This window comes from Panthera pardus, unplaced genomic scaffold, assembly GCF_024362965.1.
Source record: "Panthera pardus isolate Hobbes unplaced genomic scaffold, ASM2436296v1 HiC_scaffold_19, whole genome shotgun sequence".
Taxonomy (NCBI): Eukaryota; Metazoa; Chordata; class Mammalia; order Carnivora; family Felidae; genus Panthera; species Panthera pardus.
The window spans coordinates 25,650,780-25,666,053 of record NW_026526754.1 but is presented as its reverse complement, the minus strand read 5'-3'; the positions used below and the strand labels follow the sequence as shown (position 1 = coordinate 25,666,053).

The following is a 15,274-nucleotide window of genomic DNA, read 5'->3' as shown; positions in this document are numbered from 1 at the left end:
AGGAGGTGTTAACAGAGGCAGAAACCACGTCCCAACCCATTCTCTTTGCCAATTTTTGCCTAAAAAGAGGGCACAGATCTGACCCAAAGCCATAGTGGGAGGGGGACAAGGAGAGGCTTTAAGGTGGACAGACAGGATGGGGGGGGGGGTGGAGCGGAGACCCATGTCTGGCGTGCCTGGCTCTATGCCCTCAGGCTGATCAGGGCTCAGCCTTGGCCTCCTGGGCTGCAGAAGAAGATTCTGAGGCCAGAGGGCCTGCCAACGGCAAGACAGGGTCAGGCAGGAGAGGTCTTCCCGGCCCCTGTGCCTGGACGGCATCCTGGCACAGAGATGACGGGACTGAACCCCAGGCACACTTGGAAGCCAAACGCCATGTGCCGGTTGGCAAAAAAAGGGAAATCCTTGCAGCTGGGGTTAGTGAGTTGGTCTCCGGCACAAGGGCCTACTTCCTGGGCACCTGGGGAAAAGAGGCAAAGGGCAGTGAGACGCAGAGAGGGATTTGAGGCCCATCAGTGCCCCGTTCTGCCCCATCCAGCCTCCCAGTCACTCCTTCTCGGGAGCCGGCACAGGGCCAGACAGCTTTGGGATCCAGCTGTCAAGGGCTAGCCACTCTCCACTGTGAGTAGCCTGGCCCCCCCGGGCCTTCTGGCCCCTGCATCTTTCCCAGACCAGCTTCTCGGAGCCGAGGGGAGTCGTGTTGGGCCCACCAGCCACACATGTGGGCTTTTGGTGGTGGCTCTTGGGCTCACAGGCCCCAGGCCTCCCAGAGCCAGCTCCTCCGCGACGCGGCCCCACGTGCACGCTGGGCAAAGTCTCCTGGCCTCTCTGAACGTCCGTGGGACTAAGGGCCCGGGCTCAGGTGGGCAACCCAGCACCACGCTGCCTGGCCCGGCCTCTCCTGTGAGGGCCCAGGGGCCTCCCTGCCCGGCTCCTCGGTCTGCCAGGACCCGGGGGACCTTCCCCTGAGGACCGGCTCCCCCAAGCTCAACTTCCACGCTTGACCTCTGCAGCCGACGGGTGGCGGCCGTCCCGTGTGGATGGCCGTGGACCCGCCACCCTGCTGCACACCTCCGTGCTCACTGCAGCGGTGTGGAAGTCAGCCCCATTCCACAGGTGAGGGCGGGGGGCACTGAAAGTTCGGCAACCCGCCCTGGGACACCTGACTCGCCAGTGGGGGTGCAGGGCATCGGTCCTGACCGCGGTTCGGTTCTTCACCATCACACACACATCACACAGCACCACAGTAACAGGTGACGCTTCCATCGAGGGGAGAGAGGAAAGACCATCAGACTTGGGGAGTTGGAGCGTCTGAGGTCGAGAGATTTTAACGGACCCCCTGGGGTCTCCGGCCACAGCCTCACAGGACGCGGCTGTCTCCACGGGGTGACCCTGCGCCTCGGCTCCAGATGGCACTAATGGAAAGAAGCCACAGAAGAGAAAGCAGGTTTCCCGCAACCCTGGTCCGTGAGGCCTGGGCCAGTGTGGCCTTCCTGAGTTCCCAGGACACGCGGTGGTGGTGGGGCTCCCTCCTCACCCGCCAGCCCACAAGAACCCTGGGGACAAGGGAGGGCCGGGAAGGCAGGGGCAGGGGGAGGGCCGGCAGCCAGACATGGGAGAGGAGACACCCGTTCGTATGTGTTGTTGTGATGGTTGTACAGGAAATAAGAGTACACGTTCCACGTCGAAAACTTAGAGAGTGTGGAGAAGCACGTAGAAACAAGAATTCTAGCGCCCAGACATAAACACCATTGTGATGTTTGCCCTTCCAGCCTTTTCCCCATGCAAGTCTGTATTACTTTTCAAAAGTTGCCTCCAGCGTCTGAGCCCTTACCACATGGCTCATCAGACTGTCAGCGTGAGGGACCAGCCTGCCATGTCACGGTTGAGTCCCTGGGCCCAGGACTGGGCCCGGCACATACTACGTGCTCAGTACGTTTGTTGAATGAGGTCTTGGCGCAAACTATTTCTGTTTGTAACTTGTTTCTTCTTTTATTAACGGTTTATGGCCTTCTTCCATGCCATGGACTGAATATTTATGCCCCTCCCCCGAATTCATGTGTTGAAATCCTGAGCCCCAATGTGATGGTATTAGGAGGTGGGACCTTTGGCGGCGGGCCCGGGGGGCTCAGTAGGTTAAGCATCCAACTCTTGGTTTCGGCTCAGGTCACTATCTTGTGGTTTTGTGACTTCAAGCCCCGCAGCCCAGAGCCTGGGGCCTGCTGGAGGTTCTTTCCCTCTCTCTGCCCCGCCCCTGCTCACGCGGTCTCTTTCTCAAAATAAATAAACTTAAAAAAAGTTAAAAAAAAAAAAAAAAAGGAGGTGGGAACTTTGGGAGGCCCTTGGGTCCGTAAGGGTGGAGCCTTATGAGTGGGGTTAGGGCCCTGAGAAAGGGACCCTCAGAGCCCCCTCGCCCTTCCGCCAACGTGAGGACAGACGAAGAAGGGGAGTCCCTCACCAGATACTGAGGCTCCCGGCACCTTGATCCTGGACTTTCAGCCTCCAGGACTGTGAAATCGATGTCTGTTGTTTAGAATTGCCCAGTCTGTGGTATTTTGGTTTCAGCAGCCCAAACAGACCGGCGTTCTACCTCAATAAAAGTAGGCTACCGCAGGTTACCAGGGACCCAGTCTGGTAGCCGCCTGTTCTGTAAATAAGGTTTCACTGGAGCACGGCCTGGCCTGTCCGCTCACATTTTGGCTGGGGTTGAGTTTGCTCCAGAGCAGAGCTGAGGAGCTGTGGCCCAGAGAGCCTGACACGCTTAACTACCTCTTCCTTGAGGACAATGTTTGCCAAGCCCTGGTCTGCCTCCCTACTCCCGCTGCCTCACCCTGGCACCCGCTAACCCAGCTCCCGCCCAGCCAGGGGCTCGGGAGGGGTCACTGAGGGATCAGCCGATCAAACCAACCGTCCCTGAGGTATTAAACTAACTCCCATTTGGTTCTTTTTAAGTTTATTTACTTATTATTTTGAGAGAGAGAGAGCGAGCGAGCAGGGGAAGGGCAGAGAGAGGGAGACAGAGAATCCCAAGCAGGATCTGCTCTGTCCGCACAGAGCCCGACACGGGGCTCCAACTCCTGAACCTGGAGATGATGACCTGAGCTGAAACCGACCGAGCTCCCCAGGCAGGCACCCCCATTTGGTTCTTTTGATGCTTCCAAAGAATCCTTGCTTTGGACGACTGGCATTTCAGGCCACTGTGCTCTCCACCAGCCGACTCCAGCAGGCTTCCCCGAGCTCGTGGCCCTTGTCCCACAGCATTGAACTCGAGCAAGTTCCAGAACCACTCATGCCTCCAGGATCACCTGGAAAGTGGGACAAGAGCAGAGTCACCTCCAGGCTGTGTGTGAGAGGCGTGCTAGCTCAGGGCAAGTCCTTGCATGTATGCGCACCTGCCCCCCCCAACCCCCCCCCGCCCCTGGCCCCAGTCCTGCTCCTCATTAGACAGAGGACGCGGGCCACCCGCAGGCCACCGCCCCACAAGCCAAGAGCTTGTTTGGGAATGCTTGTTGACTGTAGAAATTATAGGCAGGGGTGGGGTGGGGGGAACAACAGGATTTCCAGAAAGGGAACAGGCTACATATGGCTGTCTGGGTTCTTCCTTTTATAAGCTGGTTGCAAACGTACTCTCTTCCTTTGTTTCTTTCCTCCTGAGAAATGCTATTTTATCTCAGAACATCTGCAACCTGTCTCGATTGGATTGTTTTCCTACAAGATGTGGCACTTGTCTTACTTTAGAAATCAGACAGTCGCACCCAGAGGGCCCACCCGGCTGGGACAACACGCAATCCGTGGTCCTAGCTGGGCTTCAGACCCTCAGCCATGTTGTCATGACAGCATCGGAGAGCCGGGACTGAGGCGGGGCTGATGGGACTTTCCTCCCTCACCCCACACGCGTGTGCACACCCCGTACACATGTACACCCCACACAGACACAACACACGTGGATCACACGGGCACACGATGGGCCAGGCACACGTACATGTCAAATGCACACGTGCGTTCACTGACCATGTGCACACACGCATCAAATGCGTGCAGACATGCACGTGACATGGACACACAGACATGCCTGAGCGCAAACACATTCAGACACAAGGAGCCCTGACAGGACCCTTCTCCTCCAAGGACACTGTGTCCCTTATCTTGGTGACTTCCCACATTCAGTCCCTGGCTGCCATCCCCTCCTGCCCCAAGCCCCTGCCAGGCAGGTGGTATCGCCTGTTTTGTCAATGAGAAGACCATGGCTCAGAGTGGATGATGCCTTGCCTGAGGTCACACAGCAGGGGCAGAGCTGGGATTCTAACTGGACCCCGCAACGCCACTCAGAACCTAGTACCTCGCCTTCCTTGGCCCATCCTGGCCCCCCAGTGTGTCTCAGGGGCTTTGCTGTTCCCTCACCCCCTGGGAGGTCACAACCGACTGCGAGGGTATAGAGCGCCTGCCAAGGCCAGGGCCACAGGCCAGAGGTGATCCAGAACCAGCTGTCCCTTCCTTGGGTTCCCCTGACCTAGGAGGCCTCCCGTGCTCGGGGCTTGCCCTGGGGACCCCAGCGGCCTGCTTCCCCAGGGCTAGTTATCCGAGGGGGAGGGAGGTGGTTGACACAGGAGCCACAAGGAGCCACGGTAACCTTGTCTCAGCCTGGTGCCCTCCACTTGCGCTCTGTTCAAGTAGTAGCAAGCTGCTGGGTCCAGCTACACACTTCAGGGACGGTATCAGACCAGGACATGGACGTCAGCTGGCGGGGACCACAGGACCAGGGCCGGAACAGGCAGACCACAGGACACAGCTGCCCACAGGGTCCCCGGGGGGGGGGGGTGACGGTGGTGTGGGTCAGGGCGGCAGGCAGGTGCAGCGTCCACGGGGCTGGCATCTCCGACTGACGGACGTCCTGGTTTTCTTCTCACCTGACTCATCCGGGGCTTTTGATGATATTCTCGGTAAGAGCCGCCCGGGTGGTGCTTTGACACTGCCTCCATCCCCAGACCTTTCATCAGTGACCCAGTTTTGCCTCCTCCTCCCTAGAAAGCATCCCCCTTTCTGGGGAAGTTTCCAGAAGGGCAGGAGCTATGCCATTTTCTGTCTGTCCCCCAGCACTCTGGAATCAGGGTCCCTCTGCAGCTGTGGAAACTGAGGCTTGAAAACGAGGGGCCCCAGCTAAGGCTCTGCAGGGGAGAGTGGGGAGCCAGGGCTCACACACACCTTTCCCAAAGCCCCATATGGCCTTCTGGCAGCGATCAGGTGCCTGTCACCAAGACCCCTCTCATGTGCCCCGGACCTTAGCGCTCTGGAGGAGCAGCCGTGAGAAGGTGGATGTCCCAGGTTTGGGGGGGGGGGGTGCACTCGGACCCCCTCCGGGAAGGGTAGGTCTGGAGAAGACTCTGCAAGGCCAGCCTTCCCTTCCTGCTGACGGCCCTTCTGTAGGCCCCGGGCCACCTGTCCCCCTGCAGCCTGGCACCAGGTGGCCGGTCTTCCTCTCTGGAGCCAAGGCAGCTGCCCCACCCTGTGCTTCCACTTTCTGTTCCGGTTTACCTGTGAAGAGGGGTCTTGTGGCTCACTCACAGTGGCAGCCCCAGGGCCTGGCCTGCAGGGGGCGCTCAACACGTGCTGTGCACTTCCTGCTCCGCCCCAGGACCACGTGGAGAAGACACACTGGAGGGGGGGTGGGGTCGAGGAGCCGCAGGCACCTGATGGCAGAGGGCTCTGACCGTCCCGCCACTGACCCGTGACAGACGTGTGCCCAGAACACTGCAGGAAGCGGACAGAGTGGGCCTGCCAGAGCCTGTGTCTGGGGATCCTTCAGAATGAAAACCCCACAAAGACAAGGCAGATACACATAGTCCCTGCAGCCGGGCGACGCCTGGCACACAGTAGGTGCCGAATGAATGCCTGTTCCCCCTTCATCTCCGTGTCCTTCAATAATTTCCTCCACCTTACTTTCCACCCTCCCCGGCCCCTCCAACGATCTGCTGCCCAGTGCCCACCCCATCATCGGGCTCTGCTTACATCCTGCAGCCTGATTCCCTCCCCTACCGCGGTGCCCCGTCTGTGGTCGGCACTCGGTGCATGTCGAGTGAAAGCCTCCTGGATGGTCAGTGCCAGGCAGGCCCAGAGCCAGACCCGGGTCCGCGTGCTCAGTATGTCTGGTCTAGTTCCAAGCAACTGGAAACAGGTTCCAGCTGAGGGAGCCAAACACTGGGGAAGCCCTGGGATTGGTGGGGGGGCACCCCAAGACCACGGAGAGGACGGTGAGGTTGCATCACCAAGGATGTGCCCTGGCCGGGGACAGGGGACCAGTCTGCGAAGTGTGGAGCCTGGTCATGTGACCAGGAAGCGGGCCAGGAAGCAGGGCAGAGAGTAGGTGCCTTCAGCTCCTACAAAAGAGGCGGGTTCTGCTTCTCACGGGACTCAAAGAAGCTCCCAACGTGAGTTCTAATGCTGAAAAGCCAAAAAAAAAGAATAAGCCGTGTCTACTACAGAGGCCAGACTGTCTCCTAAAAGACAGCGCTCCGTCCCCCCTCCAGACCATAGTCAACATACAAGGCTCAGGGAGCCTGGCTGGCTCAGTTGGTAGAGCACCCAAGACTTGATCACAAGGTCGTAAGAGCCCCACGTTGAGTGTAGCAATGACTTAAAAAAAAAAAAAAAAAAAAAAAGATATAAGCAAGACTCAAAAGGAAAAGAATAAACTAGAAGAAAAATCGTCAACATATGACAGAAGGCAGATTTCCTTAATACGCAAAGAGCTGCTACAACTCAAGAAAAAGACATCACAATAGAAAAATGGACAAAGAATGTAACAGAGGAACCACACACACACACAAAAAGATAATTTGCCAGCAAATATGAGAAGAGGCTCAGCCTCACAAATAATAAAGAAGTGCAAGTTAACAGCAGCATTCCAGGGCTCCTCACCTATAGAGGCCTGCTTAAATCAAACCCCTTCAGGGGTCCTCTACAGGCACAGGAGTGAAGGGAGAGACGTGGGTGAGCTGGAATGATATGGAGCAGTGCACACAGCGTGACTCCATTTGCTGTCAAAAAAATATTTAAGTGATCTTTGCACCCAGTGTGGGGCTTGAACACACAAACCTCGAGGTCAAGGGTGGCACGCTCTTCCAGCTGTGCCAGCTGGGCACCCCCGCCATTTGCTCTTATGAAAACAAAGGGGCCAGCTGTCTATACCAGAATATAACTTCACGGAAACCACTCTGGGTAGATGCAGAAGCTGTTCTAGGTGCTTGGAGGGTGGGGGTGATTCAGGGGACCCTTCACTTCGGTTTATTCTCTTCTCTTTTCTGGATTTTTTTTTTTTTTAACAAAGAGCATATTTTCTGTAACTTAGAAAAGAAAAAAAAGCGAACATCCAGAAACAATAAAAGAAAACATGATGAATATAAGTATCTGTAAATAAAAAGTAATGTGTGAGACACAAAAAAAGTAGAGAAAAGAACCCGGAGCCCTTTGCACGTGCACTTAGCTCCTTCAACTCTCTGGCTTGAACGGAGTTAAGTGGCAAAAAGCCTAAATAACCTAAAACAACTGTAGTTTTTCCCCTAAATTACAACAGTTTCAAGCAAGTGGAAATTAGTGTTAATCTTAATTCTTCCTTAAAAAAATACCAATATTGAAAAAAATAATACTAAAATAAAATAAAAACACCATAATTGTAGATATTTTAACAAAGCAACTACAGGATAGGGTGCCTGGGTGTCAGTTAAGCGTCTGACCTCAGCTCAGGTCATGACCTCACAGCTCGTGACTTTGAGTCCCGCCTCAGGCTCGCTGCTGTCAGCGCAGAGCCCTCTTAGGACCCTCTGTTCCCCTCTCTCTCTCTGCCCCTCCCCTGCTCATGCACGCTCTTTGTCTCTCATAAATAAGTAAAAAACAAAAAACAAGAAACAAAAACTGCTTAAAAAATAAAGAAAACAAGTAATACTTTGAGAAAAAAACCTTTGCAACTTCTTTTTTTTTTATTTAAAAAAAAAATTTTTTTTTCAACGTTTTTTATTTATTTTTTGGGACAGAGAGAGACAGAGCATGAACGGGGAGGGGCAGAGAGGGAGACACAGAATCGGAAACAGGCTCCAGGCTCCGAGCCATCAGCCCAGAGCCTGACGCGGGGCTCGAACTCACGGACCGCGAGATCGTGACCTGGCTGAAGTCGGACGCTTAACCGACTGCGCCACCCAGGCGCCCCACCTTTGCAACTTCTATCAGAACAATGCTTATCCGAAAACTGGCAAAGAGGTACACGTGTGACACGGGCCATCTGGTGGGTGGCAGGAGCCCAGGCACCCCTGTGGGCCGCCATGGCCATAGCTAGTGACACCCGTGAACCCACTTTGGGAATCTGACCTCAAAACGCACTTGCACCCCACACACGACCGGCCTGACGAGCCGAACTCCGCGTCAGACCCCCGCTCGGGTGTCCCGGAGCGCACCAGCTGGTGGAACGTTACCCGGGTGTAGAAAGGGGTGAAGGAATCTGCCCCGTACAGGGTTGGTTTCCTACGCTGCGCATCAGATGACCACACACAGCGGCTAAAACCACACACGGGGGAGGGCACAGCACAGCCGGTTCTCTGCTCTGGGGCACCTCGTCAGAGGCCGCGCTTGCCGGAAAGATTCAGTTGCTCACCAGAGAGAGGACGGAGGCCCCGTTTTCTTGTTGCTCTGTGGCCTCACGCCTCTGCCGCCCCACCAGACACACAGCCGAGTGAGGAGCCATCTGTCCCGGGCAGTTCCGCACACACTCCAGGCGAAACCCTCCAGGAGCCGGAATGCCAGGGGACGGCCAGTTGACAGAGGACCCCGTCACCCTGGCCGTGGCGAGGGCTGCCTTGGAGCCGACGGACACACAGGGACCAGTCGCGGGGGAAGTCCTCCCAGCCTCCTTGCAGTGCCTACCACGCGCATGAGCTCACTCTCACCCGGTCGTTCCCCAGCTCCCGGGTCACAGGCATCAGGGTTCCACCACCAGTCCAGCAGAACTTGGGCTTTCCGGGGGTGCCTGGGTGGCTCAGTTGGTTGAGCGGCCGACTTCGGCTCAGGTCATGATCTCGCAGTCTGTGAGTTCGAGCCCCGCATCGGGCTTTGTGCTGACAGCTCAGAGGCTGGAGCCTGTTTCAGATTCTGTGTCTCCCTCTCTCTGACCCTCCCCCGTTCATGCTCTGTCTCAAAAATAAATAAACGTTAAAAAAAAAAAAAATTAAAAAAAAAAAGAACTTAGGCTTTCCAGGCTGGTTGGCACCGCCTGCCCTCCAGGCTCCCAGCTCCACCTCGCAGGGATCCTTCTTCAGCCTTGGGAAAGGCTGCACCGGGGCCCCCTCCTCCCCAGACACGGCCACAGCTCAGAGTGGACACCAGCTGGGCTGTCCAATCCATAATCACTTCTGGTACCAGACTCACCCAAGTCCTGGGTGATGTAAAAATCTACGACCCCACCAAGAGCATTCCAGACTGCAGAGGAAAGAAGTCCTCACAACTGCAGGTCAGGGAGTTTAGCGCATCAAGCAGGGGGGAGAACCAGCTGGGCCCGGCACCTTCAGAAGCCCGTTTGGTGGGGTTCAGGAGCCCCAAGTCCTAGGATCCGGCTTACTTCCTGCCTGGCTTTACCAGACGGCTCAGGTAGCTTACCTGCAGAGGTGGGGCCGGTCCCGCTCACCAAAAGTTCGTGGCACTGCGCTAAGTGACCCTTGGAAGCTGCTTAGTTCAGGTGACCCAGAACTGTGACAGAACCAGAGGGCTGCTGCAGAGAACCCAGTGAACAGGGTCCTAGCGTGCGGGTCCCCTACCCCAAGCTTCTCAGGTGTCCAGCCTGTCCCAGGGGCTCCTGAAGGCAGGAAAGGCCCTTCATTCTGATATCACAATGCCAAAAGGGGGACAGGGTATGTCCAGAGGTGACTGAAGGCCATGCAAAGGTCTCTTCCCCTTACTCCAAAGGTTGGATCACAGGTGCTGGGGTGGTGGAGGCCACGGCCGTGCACTTTCCTGGAGGCCTGGGGTCCGGCCCAAGCGCAGAGCCACCTGCGGTCAGGTAGCTTAATCCCACTCCTTACTGGGTTCTCTGCACAAATGCTGTGGAAACCGTGCCACCAGGATATCCCCCCTTCACAGGATGGTCCAGGACACAGCTTGGCCTCAAATTCCCACCCGTCAGCTGACCCTTCCCTGGCACAGGATCTCCAAGTGCAGGAGCATGGAGGTCAGCCCCTTACAAATTTACTTCAGGTGTGGAGTAAAGTGCCTTCCAAATCATCTGTTGGATGAAAACCTATCTGGAATCTGGTTCCAAACACACTCAGGTGGCAGCACAGGTGCCGGGCACAGAAACACACACCTCTCTTGGCTTGTGGACGCCTATACCCACAGGGCTGGAGCATTGAAGCAAAACTTGCTGAGTGCCAGTCCCCAGAGTGGGCCCTGCTGGGACGAGGGACCAGCTCAGGGCTGGACCTCAGTACCCACCCGTAGAGAAACCAAGCTCTGGTTTCAAAGGAACTCGGGCATCATGCTGTCACAAAGGGTCCGGGGACAGTGCCGCCTGCCCATGAGGGCACGCTTGGCCGCCACACAGGCTCAGTAGCCCGAACGTGTGTTCAGGATGGACAAAGGCCAGCTTTCTGCACCAAAGCTTGGATGCCTTGCAAATGTGGGTGAAGGGGCTGCTACTGGGCACAGAAATGCAGACAGACCCAGGAAGGGTCTGACCCCTGAAACACTCAAGTAACTGGCAAATACTCGTTAACAATGAAGCCAATGAACCGTTGTAACACCTCTGCAAAAAAAAGTACCAAAGTTTAGGAGTTTGAGCCTGTGTCAGGCCCCACACTGAGAACGCAGAGCCTGCTTGGGATCTACTCTCTGAAACTAAAAAAAAGCAGTTCGGTCTTTGGACTGCCCCGCAAAGATGCTGTCACCCCCTGCCAGGTCTCCTCAGCAAGGGCACACATCCCCACGTCCTTGCCCCACCCCTCACGGGAGACCGCCGTCACACGGAGACCTCAAATATCTCAAGTTGCCAACGGCGCTTTATTTTTTCTTTTCCACATCCTGTTCTGCAGCTTCTTTGGCCCTTTTGGCCCGGATGCCAAACAGCCGGGCATGGGCACGGGCCATGCGAAGACTGGCAAACGCCTTGAAGTTCTTCTCCTCCTCGGTAATGACTCTGGCTTTCTCTTTCTTGTAGACCTGCAACGGAGCACAGGAGTCAAAACCCTTGCATGCAGTGAGGCCGGAGACAAAACCCAGCATATGATGACAGCAGAGACCGTGGAGGTGCACGCTGTCTGCCCATCGACTGCTGAAAGGCCACGCTGACACCAAGACAGACTTTAATGCCCCCGCCAAACACACAGCAGAGGCAGAAGCGACCCCCTGAACTGTGCGAACAACCGTTGGGGGACGATGTGCTGAGACAGACATTGTGTCACCGTCAACAACAGAGAACATGGACCGAGGGAGGCCCGGGCCCACCTCCCTGGCAGAGAAAGTCAAGGGCCCAGTCACGTCCTGGATCACCAAATGTGCAAGTACCTGTGGCCTGGCCTTTCAAATAGCAAAGAGAGGGACAAAAAAAACCAAAAAAACAAAAAAAAAAAAACCAAAAAAAACCCGAAGGAGGTGCAACAAATGAGTCCCCAAAGATGAAGACAAGGCCCTCCCTCAAGGAGCCCATCTGTTAAGAGTGAAGGGTGTTGCTCCCAAAGTCAAAAAAGGTTTCTTCTTCACAAACCCATAAATATTGACACAGGCCCTGGCTGCCACCCTTCAACCCAATCTCCGCCCCGAAAACTCACTGCTTCACCCCCCAAAGCCCACTTACATTCCGTATGGGCATGACCGGTCCTGTCAGCTGCGTGGCCAGCTTGAGTTCCTCGGCCTGTTGGTTAAGGACAAGAGTCACCCGGGCTCACCTCAAGTCCCCAAAGGCTGCAAGCTTCTAACCCTGGACAACAGCCCCGCTTGCTGGGCGACCCCACCTACGGGTGCACACACATAGGCCTGGGTGACAAGTCACCGAACCCCCGTTCCGTGGAGCAGAGACACGGGGACGCCGGGGGAGCGTTTGTACGTGAGCCAACTTACAAAGCAAACAAGATGAACCCCTAAACCCCCGGCCTCCAGCCAACAGCTCTGACCGCGACCCAGATGGGAAAGCCGGGCTCCGGGCGCTCTGCACAACTAGGGAAACGCCAGGAACTCTGCCCTTCTCCACCCACACGCGTCCCTGTATCCGCGGGGACGCAGAGATTACCCTGACCCGGCGGGGAGGACGCACTCACCGAGCTGTCCCCCTTCTTGGGGGCCGCCGGCCTCCGCGGGAACAGGAGCAGCTTGGAGCGGTACTCCTTCAGCCGCTGCACGTTGGCCTGCAGGGACTCCGTGGACTTGTTCCGCCGTCTCGGATCCACGGAGATCCCGATGGTCCGCGCCACCTTCTTGTGGATGCCAGCCACCTGCCCCCCCCAGACAGACACGGATGCAGGACCTCCACCCCGGGGCCTCCGCTCGCCGCGCCCCCACCCGGGTGCCCGGCCGTCAGATGGAAAAGGGTTCAAATGCGCTCTCATCAAGGAGGTGCAGCGATTCCGGAGAATGTCATCATGGACCGGGGGCCGCCAAGCAGAGCCTCCCGCGCCTCCCGGCGCACTCACCCGCAGCTCCTCCAGGCTGAAGCCCCGGCCGGCTCGCACTTTGGTGTGATACCGCACCGTGGGGCACCTGACGATGGGCCGGATGGGTCCGGACGCGGGGCGCGGGGCGATGCGGCGTGCCTTGGCTTGCCGGGCCTTGCGTCTGGGCGGACAGAGGCGGGCGGCGGTCAGCTGGCCCCCGGCCCGGCCCCGACGCACGCTCCCGACGGCCGCGCGCTCACCGGGCCAAGGGGTTCAAGCGCACCTGACCGTGGGCTCCCCGCGGCCCCACCCGGCAGCGGCGGCTCACCTGCGGATCTTCCGCGCCGGCTGGTTGAACCACGTGGCCACGCGCCGCTGCCAGTCCTTGTGGAAGTGGGGCTTCAGGATCATGCCATTCCGGCTGGGCGCCATGGCTGCTGCCTACGGGCCTGGGGAGCCGCGGGAGAGGGGAGCGAGTCAGGCCCCGGGCTCCGGCAGGATGCGGCGGCCCGCCCGGCCCCAGAACCCGAGCCACGGCCCTCTCCCGTCTGCGGCAAGGGCCCGAGGCCCCTCTGCGGCCGCGCCCGACGCGGCCCTACACCGATGGCGGCGGATGCCACCCGATGCGGCCAAAGGCGCCGGAATCGAGCACACTCACCTCCTCCGGAGGAGAACGGCCAGCGAAAAGGAACTGCTGCCACAAAGCACCCTGGGATGGTGTTGGGCTCGGCCAATCAAAAGCGCCGAAGCGTTCCGGCCAGTCAGAGCCGGGGATCCCGGAAGTGACGTCCACGCTCTCCCAGCAGACCTCGCGGCCTGGGCGGACGTGGCGCCTCCCGCTTCCCGCGGGCTGGGTCCCGGGCCGTGCTGGGAGGACGGCGGGTCCTGCGGGACTCCGCGGCCCTCAAGGAGGAACGGCCAGGCCAGAGGAGAGCAGCGGCCGTTTGGGTGCCGAGTCTTTCCCGCTCCTGCACGTCACGGGACTCGGTACGTGCCCCTAACCCTAAAGCCTCGCCTCCGCGTCCGTCTTTGTGCCTCCCCAGCCTGTTGAAACATTTGTGCTTCTTTGTGTACCCAGAAGTGACACTTGTTGAGTGCTCTAACCGGAGCGTAAGTACTTCGCATGCGTTTTCACGCCGCACGCCACGAGCGCTGTACCTTCCCCGAGTCGGGCAGAGGGGGGGTAAGAATCCGGGTGACGGACTGCAGACCCTGCAGAGACGGGCGTCATGGAAAACATGTATTCGATAAATAGCCCGACATAGCTCCGTGACCTGTGCCCTGCGCGTCTCCCGTTCTCCAGGGTGAGTCTAGGAAACCGCCAACACCCTGTACCTTTCCGTGAGCCTTTGCAGCCTGGTAACTCTCCTTCTTTCCCACCCTCCCCCAAACGCTAAGCTTCTTCCTAACAAAACTTAACACTCGAAGAATTTTATGACGCAGAATGAGAAACGTGGAGGCCTGTGTGCTTCACTGAGTAAATAGGGTGCCGATACAGTTTTCTGCCCTATTGAGACACGCTTGGGTGTTAGAAGTATCAGGTTGAGATTCATTGAGGAATTACAGGGTTTGGCCAGGGACACGGAACAGGTAGAAAAGACAGAGAACATGTGTCATTTATGAAGCACCTGCAGCCTCTTGAGACGAATGCACTGAGCCTGCACGGAAAGTCCAGACCCTAGCTCTGGGTGCTCAGTTAGGAGCCAAGGACTGTGTTAGCCCCACTTTGTGACTGTTGTCAGCACAGGAGAGGCTGAAAGTACTTCTCACGAACTTGGGAATGGCATCTACCTGTGACGTTCAGGTAACGTTTAAAATGTGGTCTGCCACTTTCACGAACAGATGGGCTCAACTGAGAGTCACTGGCGAGTCAGTAGGAAAGTGGCTGGAGTTGCTTGGGCACCTTTGTACTAGTTGTGAGACGTTGGGCATCGTTTGAATTTTTCCCTTCTGTGAAGTGGGAGGGGAGTGTGTGTTAGACCCCAGCACGTCGTGCGGTGTCCAGTACAGGGTGAGTGGATGTACTGGCTGTCACGGATGTCACACAGCTCCGCTTCCGTGTGACGTGCTGGGAGCCAGTGTGGGAGAGAAGAGAGCAAGTGATCCCTCCATCAGTCCTCACGGAAACCGTGAGAGGGATTGTCATCTGCCTCACAAGTCCCTTCTTTCTGGTGGAACTGGAACGTGGACCCCCCATAACTTCAGCAGAGGGACATTGCGGAAACATCTGCCAAATACATACTTGCCTTGGCCCGTGCGGATTTTCCTTGAATGTAGTCTGTCAAATGTCAGCCCGCGCCTCCCTGGTCTTTCTCAGACCCCTTTCGGTGGGTCGTCGTGCTCAGATACCGCGTTCTTTTGAGTCTCAAGCACACTCCTGTCCCCATCCCCGGTTTCTCTTTCCGGACCCCAGACCCGTGCAGTTCATGTGCCCCGAGCCACATCTTGACCCGAGCTGTAGCCGCTCATGGTTGAGGTGCTGCCGTGGGTCACCGGTTGGGGGCTGGAGGTCAGAAACTAGAAACACTGATCAGAATCAAGTTGGCAGTAAGAAAGCGAGGTTGTAATTCAAGGTCCTCGGTCTGCTGCGCACACTATGCCCGATGCAGACTCCAGGATCCCGTGCTTGAACACTCCACACGCTTACTTCCTTTGAA

The 15,274-nt window shown here is 57.3% G+C and overlaps 1 protein-coding gene and 1 non-coding gene across 2 annotated transcripts; both read right to left on the bottom strand.

The window, feature by feature from the left end:
- Positions 1–11,012: 11,012 nt before the first annotated feature.
- On the bottom strand, positions 11,013–13,407 carry RPL13 (ribosomal protein L13). The gene is made up of 6 exons (XM_019412924.2): positions 13,276–13,407; positions 12,946–13,066; positions 12,657–12,798; positions 12,285–12,458; positions 11,825–11,881; positions 11,013–11,190 (listed from the first exon to the last, which is right to left on the bottom strand). The coding sequence occupies exons 2-6, from the start codon at positions 13,047–13,049 to the stop codon at positions 11,032–11,034; spliced, it is 636 nt and encodes a 211-aa protein (XP_019268469.1). The 5' UTR covers positions 13,050–13,066; positions 13,276–13,407; the 3' UTR covers positions 11,013–11,031.
- Positions 12,529–12,606, bottom strand: LOC128778224 (small nucleolar RNA MBII-202). The gene has a single exon (XR_008423638.1). It is a non-coding gene; the product is annotated as a small nucleolar RNA MBII-202 (small nucleolar RNA).
- Positions 13,408–15,274: the final 1,867 nt, after the last annotated feature.